We start from the raw sequence: 20,538 nt of genomic DNA on the forward strand, positions 1-20,538 counted from the left end.
CCACCGAATTCGGTGATGGGAGGTGGTGGAGGAAGCTTGGTCGGCCATGGCAGATTTGCTCTTTGTGCAATTTTGTAAAATTACACTTTGACCCTAACTTCTTTCCATTTTGCACTTTTGGTCCTTTCCTTGAAGCCCCTGAGCTTCTCAATAGCGCTATTGCAACCTAAAAGTTCTATAATCTTCATTGCATCCCCAAAAATTTTGGAAAAACGTTATTTCGACCTCCCTTTGGCAAAATTAAGAAATTACACTTAGGCCTGAATCTTCGTTTTGGCTGTAAACCCTTTTGTTTCTTCCTGAAACCATTGAAGGGTTGTTCCTTATGAAAAAACGAAGCCCCCTCAAGCTTCCATTGACTTCCTGGAAGTCGTTTATATCAATTCGATTTTGCAGCCTAAATGGCAGCTGTATTTTAGCTATACCAAAAATCGTTCCTGATTTCATTTCTTTTGATGCCATAAATCATATTTCGAAATAATCATCACCACCATATCATTTTTCATTAGAATCTCGGCTCCAAAGCACTCCCTACAGTCGATTCGGTCAATTTTTTGGGCTATTTAGATACCAATCTTTCTCGAAATTTCATTTTTTTAATGAAATGCTTATTTTCAAATAATCCTAATTTCTTGGGTATTACAACGGGAGACCCAAGGAAGTGGCTGAGGGGCCTTGGGCCAAGGCCAAGACAAGCCTCTTGGCCAAGAAATGGCCAAAATTGCGTTGAAATCGGGCTAACTTTTGGCTGAAAGTTAGGCCACTGAGATGGTAAAATTGGAGCCTTTCGATGGATTTTTGGACCGACTTGGGGGAGGTAGAGGCTCTAGGCGACTTGGGTTGGTTGAGCTCGAGCTTTTGAATGATCGAAATGGCCCATAAATATGTGTCAATGAAGGTCGAACCTGGAGAGGTATTTGGCTTCAAATCGAGGCCGTTTTTGAACGAATTGAGCGACCAAAATAAGGAGCTTTTGTTGCCCCATGGGGAGTAGATGATTTCTGGAAAATTTGGTGAGTTTTGGTGGCCATTTGAATGGGTTTCGAACACTAGCTGGAAAACGCGAAAGGTGCTAGAGACGGTCTGTTTATCGGCCATTTGGGCCGGTTCCGACATGTTTTTTGGCCACCAAATTGTGCCATGGTGATCAAATCAATGAGTTCTTCAAGATGGTGGAGTCAAAATGAGCATCGGGGCTTGTTGCAGGTGGCCGGCAGTGAAGAAATCGCTTGAGAAGATGACGCGCATGAGTTGCACGTGTGGATCTCACGTGCAACCCATGCACCAGTGCGTGAATGCATGTGAAGGCCTAGAAAATTGTGTAAAAGAATGTAGAAAAATCTGGAAAAATAAGTTGTAGGGGTTTGTGCAAAAAGTTTTGGTGTTTTCCATCTTGATGTCTAAGTTTTCACACCGATCAGTCTCGTTTTGCGTGCAAATGAGGGTTTGAGGTAAGTCCAGTAATTTTTCTTTGATGTTCATAGGTTATTATGATTTGTTGTGAAGAAAGATTGGAGAAAATAGTTTGGGAGATATTTATTTGAATTTTTAGAAAGGAAAATGGGAAAAATGAAGAAATTGGAATATTGAGATATTTTTTGGAAAAATATGATTTTTAGGATTGTTGTACTCAAGATAAAGTGATTGGTGTAACTTTTGAGATTGTGCATGAAAATCGAGGTCGGGCACGCAAATCGAGGCGATGCACATTTTTCGAGGTAGATCGAACTTCGTGCTTAGGTGAGTGGTTTTGTCCCTATAACTCATATACGATATGATTACTTTTCTATGCATGATATTTACGTATGTTATGATCATTTTTATCATATTTGTTCATATATTGTTGCATGGGAAGTCGTGATGTATGCATGACACGATATTATTGACATATTAAAACTCGTGCATGGAATTAGGATGTCACCCTGAGAGTGTAGCCGTAATTCTCCAAGGGCAATTAATGGAACAATATTAGGCAATTAATGGAATAATGTTAGCCATATGTTATGACCATGCTCGTAAGTGATGTAGCTATTACATAAGTCTTTGCAGTTGTACTTACTTGTCAAAGAACCAAATTGTTTTGTGGTGGTTACAAGTTATTAATTTGTTAGTTTTTTTATTGTGCTCTACTAATTTGTTTTTCTTCTTATTTGAGGCAAAATTTTTATTATTTTTTAATTTTATCACTGTTCGAGTTTTGTACCACAGTTGGGCCAGTGAACCACTGAACCAATTTTCTTTAATTGGTTTGGTTACCCATTTGGTTCTGGTAACTATGCTTTGTACCCACCTTTTTCTCAATGCATAAAGCACCATACTAAGTTATTAATTTGTTAGATTTTTCATTGTGCATCTACCAATTTGTTTTTCTTTTTATTTGAGATAAAAATTTTATTATTTGTTAATTTTATCACTGTTCGAGCTTTGTACTGCAATCGGGTTAGTGAACCATTGAACCAATTTTCTTTAATTGGTTTGGTTACCCATTTGGTCCCGGTAACTATGTTTTGTACCCACCTTTTTCTCAATGCATAAAGCACCATACCATGTCTTCAAGCTTAGCCCTTTATTTCACATTGGCTTATATCTTCTTTCTGAACGATTGTAAAATCTCCTTTTTGCTCTATTTGCAACACTCCCTTTGGTACTCCATGCTTTCTTTAGTATTCCATATTCTCACCTTGCCTCCCTTCTCTGCAACCCCCCTCTATGTTTCTTTATGCTGTAAAATCCACCATCTTCGTGCCATCCATGTTTAACCCCATCATCACCAATTCAGATAAACTCTCTTTTCAAAATTCAATCTGTTTGAGCATTTTGTTATTTAACTAATGCATCTATTATATGAATGAGGCTCATTGGGGACCTGCAGGTAGCTGTAGTTAAGTTGTGATGGAGGAGACACGAAGCGTAGAGGGTTACAATGAGAGAATCAGCAAGTAAGCTTGATTAAATGTATAAATTTATAATGAGCATTATGGATACTAATTTTCGCCATTATTAATTGAACTCTGCACTTTTTCTTCTTGTTTTGTTATGGATTCAGGATATTAATTTTGTTTTACCATCGATTGATTCAGAGAAGCCCCTCAGTTGGCTGCATTGTTGGAAGACATGAAGGGCGGGCTGGATACATTGAGGAGTAAAGTGCACGCATTGACCGCAAAGGTAGGAATCACAATTTTGAGTTATGATTTTTTTTTTATTAATTTTTGCATATTGATATTTTGTTAGCCAAAATATAGTCTTAATAGTGTAGCCAACTGTTATTCTTAACAGATAAAAGGCAACCAAAACAGTTCATTCTTTGCTGAATCTCCTTGTTCAACAGCAAAAGAAGCTAAAAATTTAAAATCTCCCAGCCATTGCGTATAACAATGCTTTTGAATTGTGCGCATGCCTATATGGGTATTGAAAGTGATAAGTTTTATTTCGCAATCTGTGTTGAAAATATTGTTTGGGAAGCAATACACAGAATGAATAAAAGGTTTTGAGGCCTTCTTGAGTTTTGATTGATAGACCTGAGTTCCCTCCATTTGCTACAGTAAACTTCTTTTGCTCCTATTTTTCTTTTCCTTTTTCTTGGTGGGGTGGGGGTGTAGGTTGTACTGGAGATGCTCATTGTACCCTATCAAAAAATCATAGTCTAAATACTATATATGACCGATTCAGTTTAATTTGCTTATTTTTTTTTAGTAGATCACTTCTGTTCTGGATTAATATTTTTTTAAGGTTCATCCCAGTTGATTATAGAATCCAGGTAAGAACCAAACCCCTCAAGTTAAGATACTGTAGAGTTATAGTTAAATTGCTTAAAAGTCACTGTTGAGATGATCGCCACTTATACTTTGTTCCTTTGTTCTTTGGGAAGTGTTCCATTGTCTGTTTCTTTTAAGAAATCCAGCTGAAATGACCATTTAAGAACTTAAAAAGGGAGTTCCTAATTGTCACGACCAAGGGGAATTAGGGGGGTAGTATTGTGTAAGTAGTTATGAATGTTTGTTAGAACAAAATCCCTCAAGTTAAGATACTGTAGAGTTATAGTTAAATTGCTTAAAAATCATTGTTGAGATAATCACCACTTATACTTTGTTCCTTTGTTCTTTGGGAAGTGTTCCATTGTCTGTTTCTTTTAAGAAATCCAGCTGAAATGACCATTTAAGAACTTAAAAGGGAGTTCCTAGTTGTCACGACCCAAGGGATGGGAATTAGGGGGGTAGTATTGTGTAAGTAGTTACGAATGTTTGTTAGAACAAAATCCCTCAAGTTAAGATACTGTAGAGTTATAGTTAAATTGCTTAAAAATCATTGTTGAGATAATCACCACTTATACTTTGTTCCTTTGTTCTTTGGGAAGTGTTTCATTGTCCGTTTCTTTTAGGAAATCCAGTTAAAATGAGCATTTAAGAACTTAAAAGGGAGTTCCTAATTGTCATGATCCAAGGGGAATTAGGGGCAGTATTGTAAGTAGTTTACAAATGTTTGTTAGGAGATGCTGTTAATTTTGTTGAAGTGCACATGGGTGTTGTTAGTCTAGAATATGCTTTCAGATTAGCTGTTAGTTGATGCCTATAAAAGGCTACTCGTAGAAGGATGGATGTTATGTTGATGAATGAATTGTAATTCTGTTCTCTCTCCTAATTCTCCTAACACTCTCTTGTTCCTTCTTTTCTTCTCCCTCAATTATCTGTATTCAATTCTGTCTCACTCCAATTCTTCTTTATTTTTCTCCCGAATTCTTCCAAATTCCTTTCTAAACCCTAGCCAAACCATAGGGCTGTGACATTTGGTATCAAATCTGACAATTCTCGGCTATGATTCGGAAGTGTTAGCAATTGACCAATGCGATTACGTGTAGCAAATTCCAACAGAGGTTGATTCTCGGAAATTGAAGGCAACGACGAAATTTGATAACAGTATGCGAGTTCAAGTGATAGATTGCGGAACTGACTAAGTGAGTAGGTGTTTCTGGAATCTGTGATAGAATTGATCGAACAACTGAGTCTATCAATTACATCGGACCTAGAACACACACAAGGATATATGAAATCAAGTTTTCATGATAAAGAGTTACCAAAAACACTATAGTCACCAATGGAGTTTTTGTTGAAACCTTATTGGGAACTAAATCGAACCAAGATATAAGTTCGATGGAATTAGAACTAAGAAAAATAATGAAAGAATAAAAATGAAACAAGTTTTTGGTAAAACTATCACTATTTATGGGGGTTTTATTGAAGCCACACTAAAAACCAAACAAAATATACGGTTTGCTTGAACCTTGATTGAGGGTTTGAATGAATCTAAATACTAGGTTGTATAGAAACGGAAACGAGAAATGTTTTCGATACAAAATAGAAAAGGGGAAACTAATATTTTTTTTTTTAAAAAGGTAGAAAATAGAAGTGCGAGATAAAGTGTAAATTAAAAAATATATATATAGTGTTTTTTTGTAAATATAATTTTTAATATATAAAATTATAAAAAAAAATAATTCAAATATAATACAAACAAACATAAACAATAAATATAAGTTTCATAATGCATTCAAATAAATATAAACAAAAAGCTCACGATGCATTTAAACAACCATCAACAATATGTAAAAAGTTTTATCATCATTATTGTCAAGTCTTGGATCTGAGACTTGGGCAATTATGAGAGATAGTGGGTTTTTAGAGAAGAAAAGACATAGAGTTTGAATTAGAGAGGGAGAAAGAAAGAGAGGGAAAGATCCGAATGCTTTCATTGATAGATCCCATCCTCTTGTACAATGCCTTTTATAGGCTAACACCATTGGGTTGTTATTGTATCACAAACTCTAATCATGTCATAAATAGATACTATGACCTTGATACAAACTCATCACATGTCTCTTGATTGCTTTCTAAATTTCTAACTACACATATATTCTTCAAAATAAGATTGAGTGTATGGACAACATAGGGAGTCCAATAAATATGTGAAAACATACCTTTAATGATTTTTCCAACTCTCTTGCAATTAGCATCATTATCAATAATGATATGTACAACTTTTTGGTGACCAACTTTATCTATTACCTTTTTTATCAAATTAGCAATAAATTATTTATCCTTTACTTCACTTGATCAATTCACATATTTAACAAACATAAGACCATTTTTAGAAACAATCATAAAACTAATCAAAGGTCTTATTTGTGGGTCACTCCAACAATCTGTAACAATGCTAACACCATTTTCCTAACCAAGTGTTTTTAATAGGATCCAACAATTTTTTATCATTTGTCTTTTCTTATTGAAGTAATGTGGTTCTCAACTTATTATAACCCGGAGGCACATAACCACCAAATGGATATGTAGCAGCAAATGAATAAGAACTAAAAAAATATTAGTTTCTAGCAAGATTAAAAACCAAACCCCCAGTATAGAACATTATAGCAATTTCATAATCTAATTGTGTCATAGTTTGCATGTCAAAAGCTCTAGCAATAGGTGAATCAATGGTTTTTCACTTCTTTAACTGTTATAAACTCTTGATTCATGTAAAGACAAAGAAGGTCTCAAAGAAACACTACTTGTAGGTAAAGACACTTGCTTAGATTGTAAATTTGACAATCCTTCTGCAACTTTACCTTCAATTTTTTTCCTTTCAGCTATAATTTCATGACTCACATTTTTACAACAAATAATCCATTTTTCATTAATATTTAATAGGTGAGCCCTAACTCTTGCGTATGTCCCAAATTTTTGTAAACCACAAAAGTTACAAGTTCACTTCCAACTACCCCCTTATTCTCCTATTTTCTCAATTCTAGTCATATATTTCCATAACAAACTATTTTCTTCATCCTTATTTTTTGATGCAACACTGTTGCTAGATCCTGAACTTGAAGTTGAATGAGCCAAATGACCTATGTAGAAGGGGGGTGGAGGGAAATAACATCGGTAGCCTCAATATAAACAACCCTAAGCAAGAAATGTGTCTATAATCTAAAGAACCATCACCATGAAAGATTATAAATGTGTTGTGCCACTCAAAATTGGGGGAAGGATACAAAATTTCTCCAGGAAGAAAGATCTCTTTGAGTAAGCCATTTCTCTTTGGAGAGAGCTTCTCTTTGGGTAAGCAACTTCTCTCTAGAGAGAGATTCTCTTCAGGCGAGCAACTTCTCTCTGAAAAAGTTTGTCTCCAGAAAAGGATTCTCTCCGAAAAAAAATGTTTCTCTCCAGAAACCGTTCACATCCTTCTTCCCGGAAGTCGTTCGCATGCTTCCTGAAAGAGCCTAATTCTTCCCAGAAGCTAGAATCATCCTTCCTGGAAGAACTTATCGTCTTTTTGGAAGCCAAAATCATTTTTCCCAAAATAAGCCATATTCTTCCCGGGAGCCAAGTACCCAAGGCCGACCCTATCCGGAAAGACCATCATCTCCGGACTCACTTCTTTCTCCGGGCCTATTTTCTTTTAGGGATCACTATTCTCTCTAGAGACACAATCTTCTTCGGAGTTACAATTCTCTGCGGGACGTTACCTTCTCTCTGGGGATGTGTTCACCTCCCGAAAACCCTTTTTCAGAGTTGATTCACTTCCTAGAGCTGACTTTTCTACATTCTCGATGAAAGAGTCTAACTTATGTAGTATTATAAGGGGTATTTTAGAGATTGTGTTGTCTTTTAAATAGTCTTTATATTTTCTGCCCTAATTGTATATAAATAGGAGGCATATGGGGGCAGTCAAAATCACCATTCACTTTTTGGAATCGAGTGTTGTCAGAATTGAGAGAAAAATGTAGAGAAATAGTGCTTTGTAATCTTAGTTGTATTGTATTCGTGTGAGAGGGTTTCTTGTACTGATTTCTTCAAGATTTAGTGGATTACTCTCGGGAAACTGAAGGCTGGATGTAGGATTGCAATTGCAATCTGAACCAGGATAAATCGCTATGTCTTTTGTTTGGCTTGCATGTTTCTTACCTTATTTCCATTCCTAATTTTCATTGCTGATTTATATTTCTGTTGTTGGGATTGGTTCGGGTGTGTGTGAGGTTGTAATTTGTTGTGATTAGATTGATCCTAGTGCTCCTAATTGTAACAAATTGGTATTAGAGCCGAGAAAACTCAATCAAGAAATGCCAAGAACCTTAGAAATCGGTAGATATATCCACTGCTATGGCTTCTACGACCTCTGCCGCTAGGTATGACATTTAGAAATTCAATGGCTTAAATGATTTTGGCCTCTGGAAAATGAAAATGAGGGCCTTATTGGGTAACTTAGGACTGGAAGTAGCTCTCAATGGAGAGTCTAAAATGCCAAAATCATATTCGGAAGAAGAAAGAAAGAAATTACAAAGAAAGCCTATACTACCCTAATCTTGAGTTTAGGGGATAACATGTTGAGAGAGGTTTCAAAAATGGAAATCAAGGCAGAATTGTAGCTAAAATTAGAAAGCTTATATATGAATAAATGTCTTTCAAGTTGGTTATTCTTGAAGGCTAAGATGCAAGAAGGGGCAGAAACTTCAAAGCCATATACATGACTTTAATAAATTATCTTAATTTATAAGACATAGATGTATCATATGATGATGAAGATAAAGCCCTAGTTTTATTGCATTCTTTTCCCAAGTCATATGAAACTTTTGTGTATATTCTAAAGCATGATAGAGACACACTGACCTTAAGAGGATGTAATTGGTGCGTTGAACTAAAGAATTACAATAGAAAATATAGGGAAAGGTTTCAGCTGGAGATGTCCTTACTATTAGAAGTGGGATAGAAAGAAGAGAATTAAGAAATAGGGGGAAGTCTCTGTCAAAATCTAGGAGTGGCAGGAAAGCCATTAAGTGCTACCACTGCCATGAAGAAGGGCAAATAAAAAAAAATTGCCCTAGGAGAAAGAAGGAATTCTAAGAAAAGTTAAATCTTGAAATTTGATCCTTCTTATGTGAGTATGACCATGATAGTGCAAATGCATTGGTTGCAAATTGTAAGAAAGATAAGGAGGTGTGGGTGCTAGACTCGGGTTGTTCATTCCACGTGACACCACATAGAGAATGGTTTCTAAACTATAGAGACATTGGAGGTGGTAAAGTGATTTTAGGAAACAACCATGAGTGCATCATTAAGGGAGTAGGAGACATAAAACTAAAAATGCATGATGGATTGATTAAAACTCTTAACTTCTGTGAGGTATGTTCTAGAATTGAAAAGTGTTAGGATTTGCATTAGTTAACATTCAAATTATCAGGAGAGGATTTCAAATGTAGTTAGAAATAATCTTGTCTTTTATATTTTATGAGTTTAAAATGTAACATAACTAACTTTACATAGTTAGTATCGGTAGTCCTTGTTATTTCTTTAATTGCATTTAAGCCCTTGTTGTAACCTCCTCTATCTCTTATAAATAGAGGTGGATAGGTTCTCGAAATAGGCATTCATTCATTCATTCTTTTTTATTCTCTTGCATGGTCTCTAGAGAGAATTAAGAAAGAGCTTCGCTCGGTCCTTGTATTCTCGGGAGGGAAGGCTATTGTTCATAGCCAAGTGCATATGAGAGGAAGTGTTGTATCCTATTACTTTCTAGTGGATTATGTCAAGCTTCGATAGTCTGGATGTAGGGCATTTTATGCCTGAACTAGGATAAGTTTCTTGTCGCTTTTATTTTCTCTGATATTTGTTTTTGTTCTATTGATTGTGAATTGGTTGTGAGAAGTGGGGTTTATTGTGTATTTAATCAGTCCTATAATCAACAATTTGGTATCAGAGCTTAGGATCACACACAATCACTTTCAATATTCATCCAAGAACCCTTAGAACAGTCTTAGAAACCTAAGGAAATGGCTCTATTCGGATCCGCATCAAGATACGATATTGAAAAAATTAATGGTTCAAATGATTTTTCTTTATGGAAAATAAAGATGCAAGCCCTCCTCAGTAATCTTGGATTAAAAGAGGCGGTAAAAGAGGAATCAAAGGATAAAGAAAAATGAGGGGATGGGGCTAAGTCACTCTCGACAGAACAGAGAATGGATATAGAGGATAAAGCAGTTAATACTTTGATTCTTAGTTTAGGAGATAAGGTATTAAGGGAAGTATTTAAGATAACTACAGCCTTAGAAATTTGGAAAAATTTGGATTGTCTCTATCTAACAAAAACTTTGTCAAGTAGGTTATATCTAAAGACAAAATTCTTTACATTTAGAATGAAAGAAAATCAAATGTTGCAAAATAATATAGATGAGTTCAATAAACTTTGCCTAGACTTAGAAACATCAATGTTAAGTATGATGATAAAGATAGGGCATTAGTATTATTACGCTCTTTGCCTCAGTCGTATGAACACTTTGTTGATATTTTGCAACATGGTAGGGATAAACTATCTTTAGAAAATGTAATCGGAGCTCTAAATTCAAAAGACTTTAAGTATAACCAGGAAGAAAAATCCTCCAGTGGTGATGTATTGACTGCTAGGTCTAGGAGTTCCAAGAAGGATCATAAAGGGAGAAGCAAATCTAAATCTAAGTCAAGAAATGGGAGGAATCCTGTTAAATGTTACCATTGCCAAGAAGAAGGGCATTTTAAGAGAAATTGTCCAAAGAGAAAAAAAAAAGATTTCAAGGAGAAAAATGTCTCGGATGGTGAAGCATCAGTTTGTGAGTTTGGGTATGATAGTTCTGATGCACTAACAGTGTGTGAAAACTCAGTGAAGGAAATGTGGATTATGGATTTCGGTTGTTCATTCCACATGACACCCAATAGACAATGGTCCTACTAGGGAATGATCATGAGTGTAAGGTCCTTGGAATAGGAGATGTAAGGCTTAAGATGCATGACAACACCTATAGAACTCTTTAAGCTATAAGACACACCCCAGAATTAAAAAAAAAAAAAAAAAACTTAATCTCCCTTGGTAAATTAACGAGGTATGGCTATAGTTTTAAGGGAGAGGGAGATACACTTAAGGTATCCAAAGGATCCCTAGTGTGTATGAAGGCCAGCCAGCAGAATGGAATATACGTAAACTACTGCATTAAATGGGGAAGCAACAATGACAGGGAAAAAGATAACCACTATATCAAGATTATGGCCCATATTAGTGAGCTTAGCCTGAAAGAATTAGCCAAACAAGGGATGTTAAAAAGGGAACCAAGTGGCAGGTCTAGATAAGTGTGAATCCTGTATATATGGAAAGGCCACTAAGGTAAAATTTAATAAAACAACTATACACTCATATAAGGGACCCCTAGATTATATCCATAGTGATTTATGGGGACTTGGCTAGACTATTACTTATGGTGGAGCTAGGTATTTTTTTGTCCATAATGGATGATTTCTCAAGAATGGCATGGATTTATGTTTTGAAAACAAAAGAACATACTTTTGAGGCATTCAAGACATGGAAAACTATGGTAGAGAATCAAAAGGGTACAAAGATAAAGACCATTAGGACTAACAATGGCCTTGAATTTATCAACAAGCAATTCTCAGACCTATGTAAAGATAGTGGGATAGTTCGGCATTTGACTGCCCTAGGAAACCTTAGACAAAATAGCCTTGCCAAGAGGATGAATAGGACACTTCTAGAGAAAGTTAAGTGTATGCTATTTTATGCCAACCTATCAAAGGCATTTTGGGGAGAGGTTATGAACACTGTAACCTATGTTCTAAATAGGTTTCCTTCAGCAGCTATTGAGTTTAAGATCCCTTACGAAAAATGAGCAGGGCATAAACCTAGCCTAAAACACCTAAGGGTATTCGAGTGTATTGCATATGCCCATGTAAAACAAGGAAAGCTGGAACCTAGGGCACAAAAATGTTTTTTTATAGGATATCCAACTAGGGTAAAATGATATAAGATATGGAGTCTAGAACCTAAAAACCAAAGGATTATAGTTACAAGGGATGTCATATTTGATGAGAAATTTGTAGCTAAAGGACTGCATGATAATGGTAGTAAGGAGTCGACATCTACAATAGAAAATGTACTTGGTGTAGAAATATCTAGCTCTCAAAGCCAGGATTTGGATCATCAGGTAAATTTAGAGGAGCCCATAACTGACTAGACTTTTACCCTCATGTAGAAAGAAATGAGGGATTGAATGCAAAAGATGAATCTGACTAGCATAGGTATAATGCTGCTCGAGACAGGCAGAAAAGGCAATCCAAACCTCCTAAGAGATATGGTTTTTCAGACCTAGTTTCCTTTGCATTTACAAGTGCATCAGAGGTAGTAAGGGAGGAACCCCTAACTTATGAGGAGGCTATAGTCTCTAAGGATTCAAGTAAATGGATTGCTATGAAATCAGAAATCAACTCATTAAGAAAGAATGAGACTTGGAACTTAGTTGAGAGGCTTAAAGGACAAAGAATAATGGGTTGTAAATGGCTCTATAAGATAAAGGAATAAGCTGGGAAGGATTCTAAGCCTAGATATAAAGCTAGGCTGGTTGCAAAAGGATTCACACAAGTTGTCGGAGTTGATTATAATGAGGTTTTTCCCCCCGTGGTTAGACACACCTCAATTAGAATACTCCTTGCAATGACAACCCATATGGACTCGGTGTTGGAACAAATGGATGTCACAACTGCTTTCTTACATGGAGAATTAGATGAAAAGATTCTCATGGAATAGCCTAAGGGGTTCGAGTCTAAAACAATCCCCACGTCAATGGTATAAAAGATTTGACCTTTTTATGATTGAAAATGGGTTTGTTAGGAGTTTATATGATTGTTGTGTATACTTTAAGCAAGTATCAAACAACATATCCTTGTACCTCCTATTGTATGTTGACGATATGTTGATTGCAAGTCAATCAAGGGAGGAAATCCAACAATTAAAGCTGGACTTAAAGTCAACATTTGAAATGAAAGACCTAGGAGAAGCAAGGAAGATATTGGGAATTGAAATTAAGAGGGATAAACAGATAAGAACCCTGGGATTGTCATAAGAAAATTATCTAAGGAAATTAATCCAAAGATTTAGGATGGCTGAAGCAAAAGCTGTAAGTGTAATACCCAAAACCGTTGGGTTATTATTTTAAAGGAAAGATGAAAATTCGAGAAAATTTGGTATCTGAAAAGCCCAAAAAACTTATCGAATCAATCGAAAGGAGTACCCTAAGGCTTAAATGATTGAGGAAATAGGAACACCTCTAACGAGCATAGCGAGGCATAATTTTTAGGACCGAAAAAAATAGAATCAGGAACGATTTTCGATACAGCAAAAAAATGCAGTTGCCATTTGGGCCGCAAAATTGAATTCTTGTAGGAGACTCCAAAAATGATAACGGAAGCCTCGGGAAGCTTCAGTTTGTCGATTAGAACAACCCTTCATATGTTTTAGGAAGAAACGAGTAGATTTAAAGCCAAAACGGAGAATCGAGCCTAAGTGCAATTTTCCAAACTTACCCGAAGGGGGGTCAAAACGACATTTTTTTCCAAAAGTTGCAAAAAGGAAATCGAAAGATTGGAGCTTAAGGGACTCAATGGAAATAATCAAAAGTCTAGGGGTATGAGAAAAAGGGGCCAAAAAGGGAAAACCGAATCTGATGGGGTAAAACTATAATTTCGAAAACTCCATAGCCATGGATTCCGACCATGGCACGCACGGCCACTGACCGGCCATTTCAAGCACGGGGATCACATGGGCAGTGGTTGGGGGAGACCAAGAAGCACTCATGAGCCGTCATTGGGTGTCGGGGTGGCCGGATTTTCAAGAAATTCGACCAAGAAAAGCTGGCCGTGATGTTGGCACCTGCAACTCAATTTTCTGGTCACTCGAGGCCGTCTCAAGGCCGATCCGGGGAAGGTATGAACACCTAAGGAAATGGGTAAGACGGCCAAAGGAAAATCGGGGTTCAACATTGCCTATAAATAGAGCATGAACAAGCCAAAATTTTCAGAAGTTGGAGCTTCAAATCAAGGGCATTTTTGAATAAATTGAGAGGCAAGGATAGAGGGCTTTTGTTGCCCATAGGTCGTGTTGTTGTACTTTTTGTACAATAGTTTTAATGATGAAAAACATATATTGGTTTAATCCCTAAGTCATGAGTCAAGTATGTGGTTTTCAATATATATCAATTTCAATATCAAGTATCACTTTGTGAAAATAAAAACCCTGTTTTGACTAAGTCTAGAAGGTTAGCACCTTATAAGGAGAAGTATAAGATAATGTTTTCTTTTTAGAAAACTAACTCCCGGTAATTTGATATCTAACATTCATTAGTGCTAAAACGATTTTTAATGAATTTTTCATTAAATAGAAAGTATATATTTTGGAGGTGTTATTATTGCTAAAACTTGAGTTTGTACTAAAACCCAAAATCTACTTTCTTATTGATTTGGATTTTGATTTTCTAAGTATTTTTATTGAATCCAAATAGGGGGTACTCCGTTATTTACTAAAGAAATGTAAATAAGCTGTGATGTATACATGTTGTGGATTGTGCTTTCATGCAAATGTTTCTGAATATCTGTCATGTTCCTATGCATGTTTCGAAACCCCTTTGAAATGGTTTTCAATGTTTTCAGTGTATCCTATTTCGAAATATCTATGCAATGTATGTGTTTTCAATTCAGGTTTTGAACATGTTTCGAAACCTCCATATCATGTTTCGAAACCTCATTTCTAGAGAGGTCTGTTTCGAAACTTATATGCATCATGTTTCAAAACATCATTTCCAGATAGGAATGTTTTGAAACCTATTATGTCATGTTTCGAAACCTCTGACATTCTATCAGTAGATCATTTGAAAATCGAGATGCATGTGTGTTGCATTTTTGTATGCTTCTCATATCATTTGTTTAATGCATTCTCCATGCTAAGAGATTCAAATTCAAATTTGAATGCTAGTGCTTTTTAATTATTCAAAGTGGGCTGAAGAGTTTGTCTCCCACTTGTCTGCTATCTCTAAGTGCTTTGTCTAGCTGGAAGCTTGTATGTTTCGAAACCTGTTGTCTATGTTTCAAAACCTTGGTCTATTTATATGATGTTTCGAAACACACTTTGTATGTTTCGAAACCTACTTTTCTGTCTTGTCTCTAACGGCTATAAACGGCCAAATTTCTATCTCTTGGTATAAATAGCAGGTATTTGAAGACAAGAAGAGATTGATTGAGAGACAACAAGCAAGAACAAGTGAGCACACACTAGAGACACACACACAAGCACAAATGATCTAAATTCGTTTGACAAGCTTTCAAAGAGGATCCATTCATCCATTCCTAGATGTGCATTGTGATGTGAAAAAGGAGAAGCAAGTGCAAACAACGAGTATCATCCTCCAGCTCTCCTCACCTCAAGTTAAGAGGTTTGTACAACCATGTGGTAAGGCATTTATTGCTCTTTGGGTTGTAAAGATAAATTTGATTATCTTGTTAATGTTGTAAGGTTTGAGTTTAGCCTAAAACTCATTTGGTGTAAAGGTTTGAGTTGAGCCTAAAACTCATTGTGTCGAAGGTTCGAGTTTAACCTTAAAACTCACTTAGTGTAAGGTTTGAGTTAAGCCCGTAAAAACTCACTTGGTGCTAGGTTTGAATTAAGCCCGTAAAAACTTACATTATAAGGTTTTGGGGTGAGCCGTGGTAAAACCCTTGTTGTGGTGATCACTAGTAAAAGTGATTGGAATTGCAAATCCTTCAAGTGGGTAAGCTTGAAGGTAGTGGAGTAGGTAGGTGCCGAACCACTATATATCTTATGTGCAATTGTTTTTTAGCTTTTGCTTATCATTATTGCCTATTGCACATGTTATCATAAGATTTGTTATCAAAGGCTAAAATAGTTTTCTTGAGTATAAACTTATACACATACATACAAAACATATCTTTGATATACAAATATCTTTGGTATACTCTTATTCATGTATATCATATTTTCCAAAGATCATTAGTTTGAAATACAAGTTAAAACATTTCAAACCAAGCAAAACAATGAAGTAGATTTCGAAACTAGCTATAACAGTAAGGTATATTTCGAAACACATATAGTAGGTTTCGAAACCTACTTAACAGAAAGGTTTATTTCGAAACATATAGCTTATATTTCGAAACCTAGTATTCTACCAACAATCAAAGTTTTAAATTATCGAAAATCTACCTAATCCCAATTCACCCCCTTTTGGGATAAATTTGCCATCATTAGGAACCAACAATGGTCGAAGGCCATAACTGGAGCATTTGGTGAGCAACGGAGTAGAATCGAAGGAGAATTGAAGCCTCGCTGAAACCCTAGGCAGACCGCCTGGCCGAGACTTCAAGGCCTCCGTTGAGCCACTTTCCAGCCTCCTTTCGAGCCCATTCAAGTACCATCATGATCGATTAAGCATGGGTTTTCATTTGGTATAAAAATTGCATTTTTTTGGCAAGGGGCTCGCTGGAAAAGATGACCAGCGCGTGGGCCCCATGCGCCAGTCTCACACGCCCTAATATGCGCTGGCACGTGCAGCCTTGTTGTTTTCTAAATTTTTTTTAAAATGTTTAGAAAATTATTTTATGATTTCCCATGTAAAAATATTTGGAGAAAAATAGGTGTAGGTATTTATTTTGGAATATAGTAAGGAAAAATTGAAGAAAGATAGAGAAAAAGGCAAGAAAATTGAGGAAAAATAGTCTTTATTGATTATTTAAATAAATATCTTACCTAGGGTGCTTTGGGAAGTGAGGTGAAACATTTGGTGTGAATTTCAAAGTTGGCACGCAAATCGAGGTAGTTTGCACATTTTTTTAGGTATCCCAAAAATTGTGTAAGGTGAGTGGTTTTGTCTCTATATCCCATATATGATATGATTTTCATTCCATGCATGATATTATCGTATGATATGATCATTTTCGTCATATTTGTTCATATACTGTTGCATGGAAAAACGTGATATATGCATGACACGATCTTTTTGACATATTGAAACTCGTGTATGGGGTGAGATGTTTCCCTAAGAGTGTAGCCGAAATTCCCCTAGGGCAATTAATGGAATAACGTTAGGCTTATCTTGTAGAGGTTTGGGATTCTGCCTAAGGTTCCGTGCCGGGCTGGTAGGCCTAGGAAGTTACATTAATGGTATATATTTATAAGTGTCCATGCATCATTCATTCAATCATTCATGCTTATCTAACCCTCACTTAGAAGATTTCATCTTTTGATATTGGATTATGTCCCTGGAATATTCCACGTTCCAGGCGAGGCAAGCAATCGGAAAGGCAAGGAAGTGATCAAGGCATAATCGTGATGGAAATTTTATGGGTCCCATGTGGGACTAGGACCATCTATTTTATTCGGCTGTATTGTTTAGATTTTTATATTGGTGGTAATGTTATGATGGGTGAACGATATGTATGTACCCACATATGTTATGTTTTCGAGGTTTCTTATAGGTTCTGATCTTGCTTCCGCTTATGTTTAAAGTGTATCATTACCTTTTCTATGGTTGGGAGTGTTATTAAATAAAAGTTATGTTGAGAATTTATTATCGGTTTATGTTTGATATATAAAAAAAAGAAAAAATTCTAGCATATATTAGTGCCCTGGAAGGTGGGGTGTTATAGTTGGTATCAGAACCAAAGTTCTATTTGGAGATTAGGGTAGATCTTTAAGGATCTACGAACTTGGTGTTTAGAAAACTTAGATTAAGAAATCCCTATCTATAGAATAGGAGATTGATGATCGAAGTTTTAGAGATTATGATCTTAAGTGTGTTGTAGTGAAAGTACATGTCTAGGAAAGTTCTGGCTAAGGAAATATTTGGTATTTAAGTGTGTCCATTGTGACCCACCTCTCTTTCCTGTGAACTTACCTAGTATACTATTCATGTACAAACACTAAATGGCTACTGTTCCCGGTGAATAGTAGAAATCTAACTGGTTTTTCAATGTCAGCATGGGAGATGATTATCTCAAGCAGTTTTGGGTGACCCACTGGATCAGCCGATAGGCAGATAACGAGCCAATTATGATGGACATCTTCGGTCGCCTTGACCTCCTCGAAGGAATTCTAAGGGATGTGCCGCCAAGCAGTTTCGTGCAGCCAAGCCTAATGCATGCCCAATTCGATTTTCTGATAGATCACTTGGAAGGGATTTGGAGAGACCTGGCAGAAGGACTCCGCTTCCAAGGCAACTACGCATCCTTGTTCTTCTACTGCCAACAGTTCCACGACCATGCCACCAACATGTACGAAGGGATTGGACTAGAATGAGAGGAAATGTCCGACTCCGACGGAGATTGGGACAACGTCGATGTAGTCGATGCCAATATGATAGGCGCTGGCTACCTTAGCTCAAACGATGAAGATGAAGGAACAACTATGCACGATGACCTCGATGGACCCGAGGTCGAGTCCGAGGACGACATGACAAGCGATGAGGCTTGGGTTTAGAAGTCGGCCAGCCCATAGAAAAGAATCATGGACGATTTTATTTTCGTTTGTTAGTGTATCAAATGTGTGCTTTGTGTTTCTCTTAAAAGATGTTATATATATCATGTTATAAAACAAAATTTCCCTTTTGAAGAAGTTCTCGTGGAATGAGATTTTTGTCTTGTCTTTCATATGGTAACCACGAGACAACAAAGGAAAATGACTCCTGTCAGCCCCAATCGGGGAATAGAGGTTGTAAGAAGCAGTGGGAATCGTCGCTACAATAGTAGCATCAGGACGGGGGAACAAGAGACGGAGTCGACAGCTCCCGAAGGACATTTGGATAGCATCGAAAGGGTTATAGAAAATCTCTTAACCCACACAACCAGAGGAGAACCAGCCAGGCCTACTAAAAATGTGCTAGAACAATACCGGCGGCAACGACCGCCAATTTTCAAAGGGAAACCCAATGATGACCCCAGCATGGCCGAGTACTGGTTGGAGCAAACCGTGAAGTTGCTCCGACATCTCCAATACAACAACGAGGACAAATTAAACTGTGCCACTTTCATGTTGGAGGATGAAGCTGGGAGATGGTGGCAGACTGCAGAACGAGCTTTGCAAAGATCCTGCTCGAGGCAAGGATCCGAAACTGATGAGACCCTAGCATAAGTCTGGGAGGCCTTCAATGATAAGTATTTCCCTCTTAGTTGGAGGCAGGAGAAGAGCTAGGAGTTTGCAAATCTTAAGCAAACCAGAGAAATGTCGGTGGCCCAATATGACACCAAGTTCCATCAGCTCATTAAATATGTGCCAATGTATGATACCGATGAGTGGCAGAAGGCACAAAAGTTTATGTCAGGACTCCAAGTAGATCTGCTGCAAGCTTTGAGTACCTGGTTGATTGAATCATACGAGGAAGCTTTAAGTAAAGCTTTGACGATGGAGAGGAACCTTCTGCAAGTGAAGTAGATTAGGTCTGGAGAAGCAAAAGGGGACTCAAATCAAAAATTGGGAAATAAGAATCCCCAGGGCAATAAGCAATGCTACAAATGCAAAAAGAGCCATTTGGGGAGGAAATGCTTAGTAGGAACATCTATCTACTACTCTTACGGAAAGCAAGGGCACATAAGTAGGGATTGCCGCAAGAGAATGGAAACACCTCAAGTGAAAGACCTATCAAAGGTGGTGTGTTTCCAGTGCAATCAATCAGGGCACTATTCAAATAGCTATCCGAAGAGGCCAAGAATCGGATAAGCAGATGGGCCAGCTGAAAAAGCAAGAGAGGCTCGTGGGACTCGTTAGGGACGTGTCTACAACCTCACTAAGGAAGATGTAGGGACAGATCTGGTAGTCGTACAAGGTACGCTCTTTATATTGGATACCCATGTTCATGCATTGATAGACCCTGGGTTAACGCATTCATTCATGTCTTATGCTTTGGCTGGGAGTTTAGGGGTAGAGACTAAGCCTATGGAATCTCCGATAATAATTTCGACGCCCATGGGTAAAAGTGCAAGGTCCTCAAAAATGATAGAAGGATACAAAATTAGGTTAAGTTTTACTAAATTTCAAGTTAATCTAATTTTGCTAGAAGTGTATGACTTCGACATAATCTTAGGAATTGATTTCTTGTCCAGATACGACGCCAGCATAGATTGTCGAAGGAAAGTAATGACCATAAGGAAACCGAAGGGGAATGGGTTAAATTTCGAGGGCAGGGTAACCCCGGGAATAGAAAAATGATTTTGGCAGGGAAGGTAGAAAAATTGATAAGCCAAGGAGCTCATGGATGCATAGCCTATGCTCATTTGGAAGAGAAAGAAGTATCGATGCTCAAGGAGGTGCGGATAGTACGAGAGTATGAGGATATGTTTCCAAAAGATCTACCAGGACTACCACCACCTTGAGAGATCGAGTTCTCAGTTGAACTAGTGCCAGGAATCAAACCGATATCAATTCCTCCATATCTAATGGCTCCGGAAGAAATGAGGGAACTAAGGAGTCAGCTGCAGGAATTGACCGATAAAGGATTCATTAGGCCAAGCACGTCGCCATGGGGTGCGCCAGTGCTATTTGTAAAAAAGAAAGATGGAAGTTTGAGGATGTGTATTGACTACCGTCAGTTGAATAAAGCTACGATAAAGAATAAGTATCCACTTCCGAGGATCGATGAGTTGTTCGATCAATTACAGGGAGCAAAGATATTTTCAAAGA

At 37.1% G+C, this 20,538-nt stretch overlaps 1 protein-coding gene across 1 annotated transcript in view; it reads left to right on the forward strand.

The window, feature by feature from the left end:
- The first annotated feature begins 2,599 nt into the window (after positions 1 to 2,599).
- Positions 2,600 to 20,538, forward strand: part of LOC127787630 (uncharacterized) — a 41,296-nt gene continuing 23,357 nt past the window's right edge. Inside the window, exons 1-2 of the mRNA XM_052315690.1 lie at positions 2,600 to 2,939; positions 3,081 to 3,168. Coding sequence (XP_052171650.1) covers positions 2,893 to 2,939; positions 3,081 to 3,168 — 135 coding nt within the window. The 5' untranslated portion in view covers positions 2,600 to 2,892. The remainder of the gene's footprint in view (positions 2,940 to 3,080; positions 3,169 to 20,538) is intronic.

Source organism: Diospyros lotus, chromosome 12, assembly GCF_014633365.1.
Source record: "Diospyros lotus cultivar Yz01 chromosome 12, ASM1463336v1, whole genome shotgun sequence".
Taxonomy (NCBI): Eukaryota; Viridiplantae; Streptophyta; class Magnoliopsida; order Ericales; family Ebenaceae; genus Diospyros; species Diospyros lotus.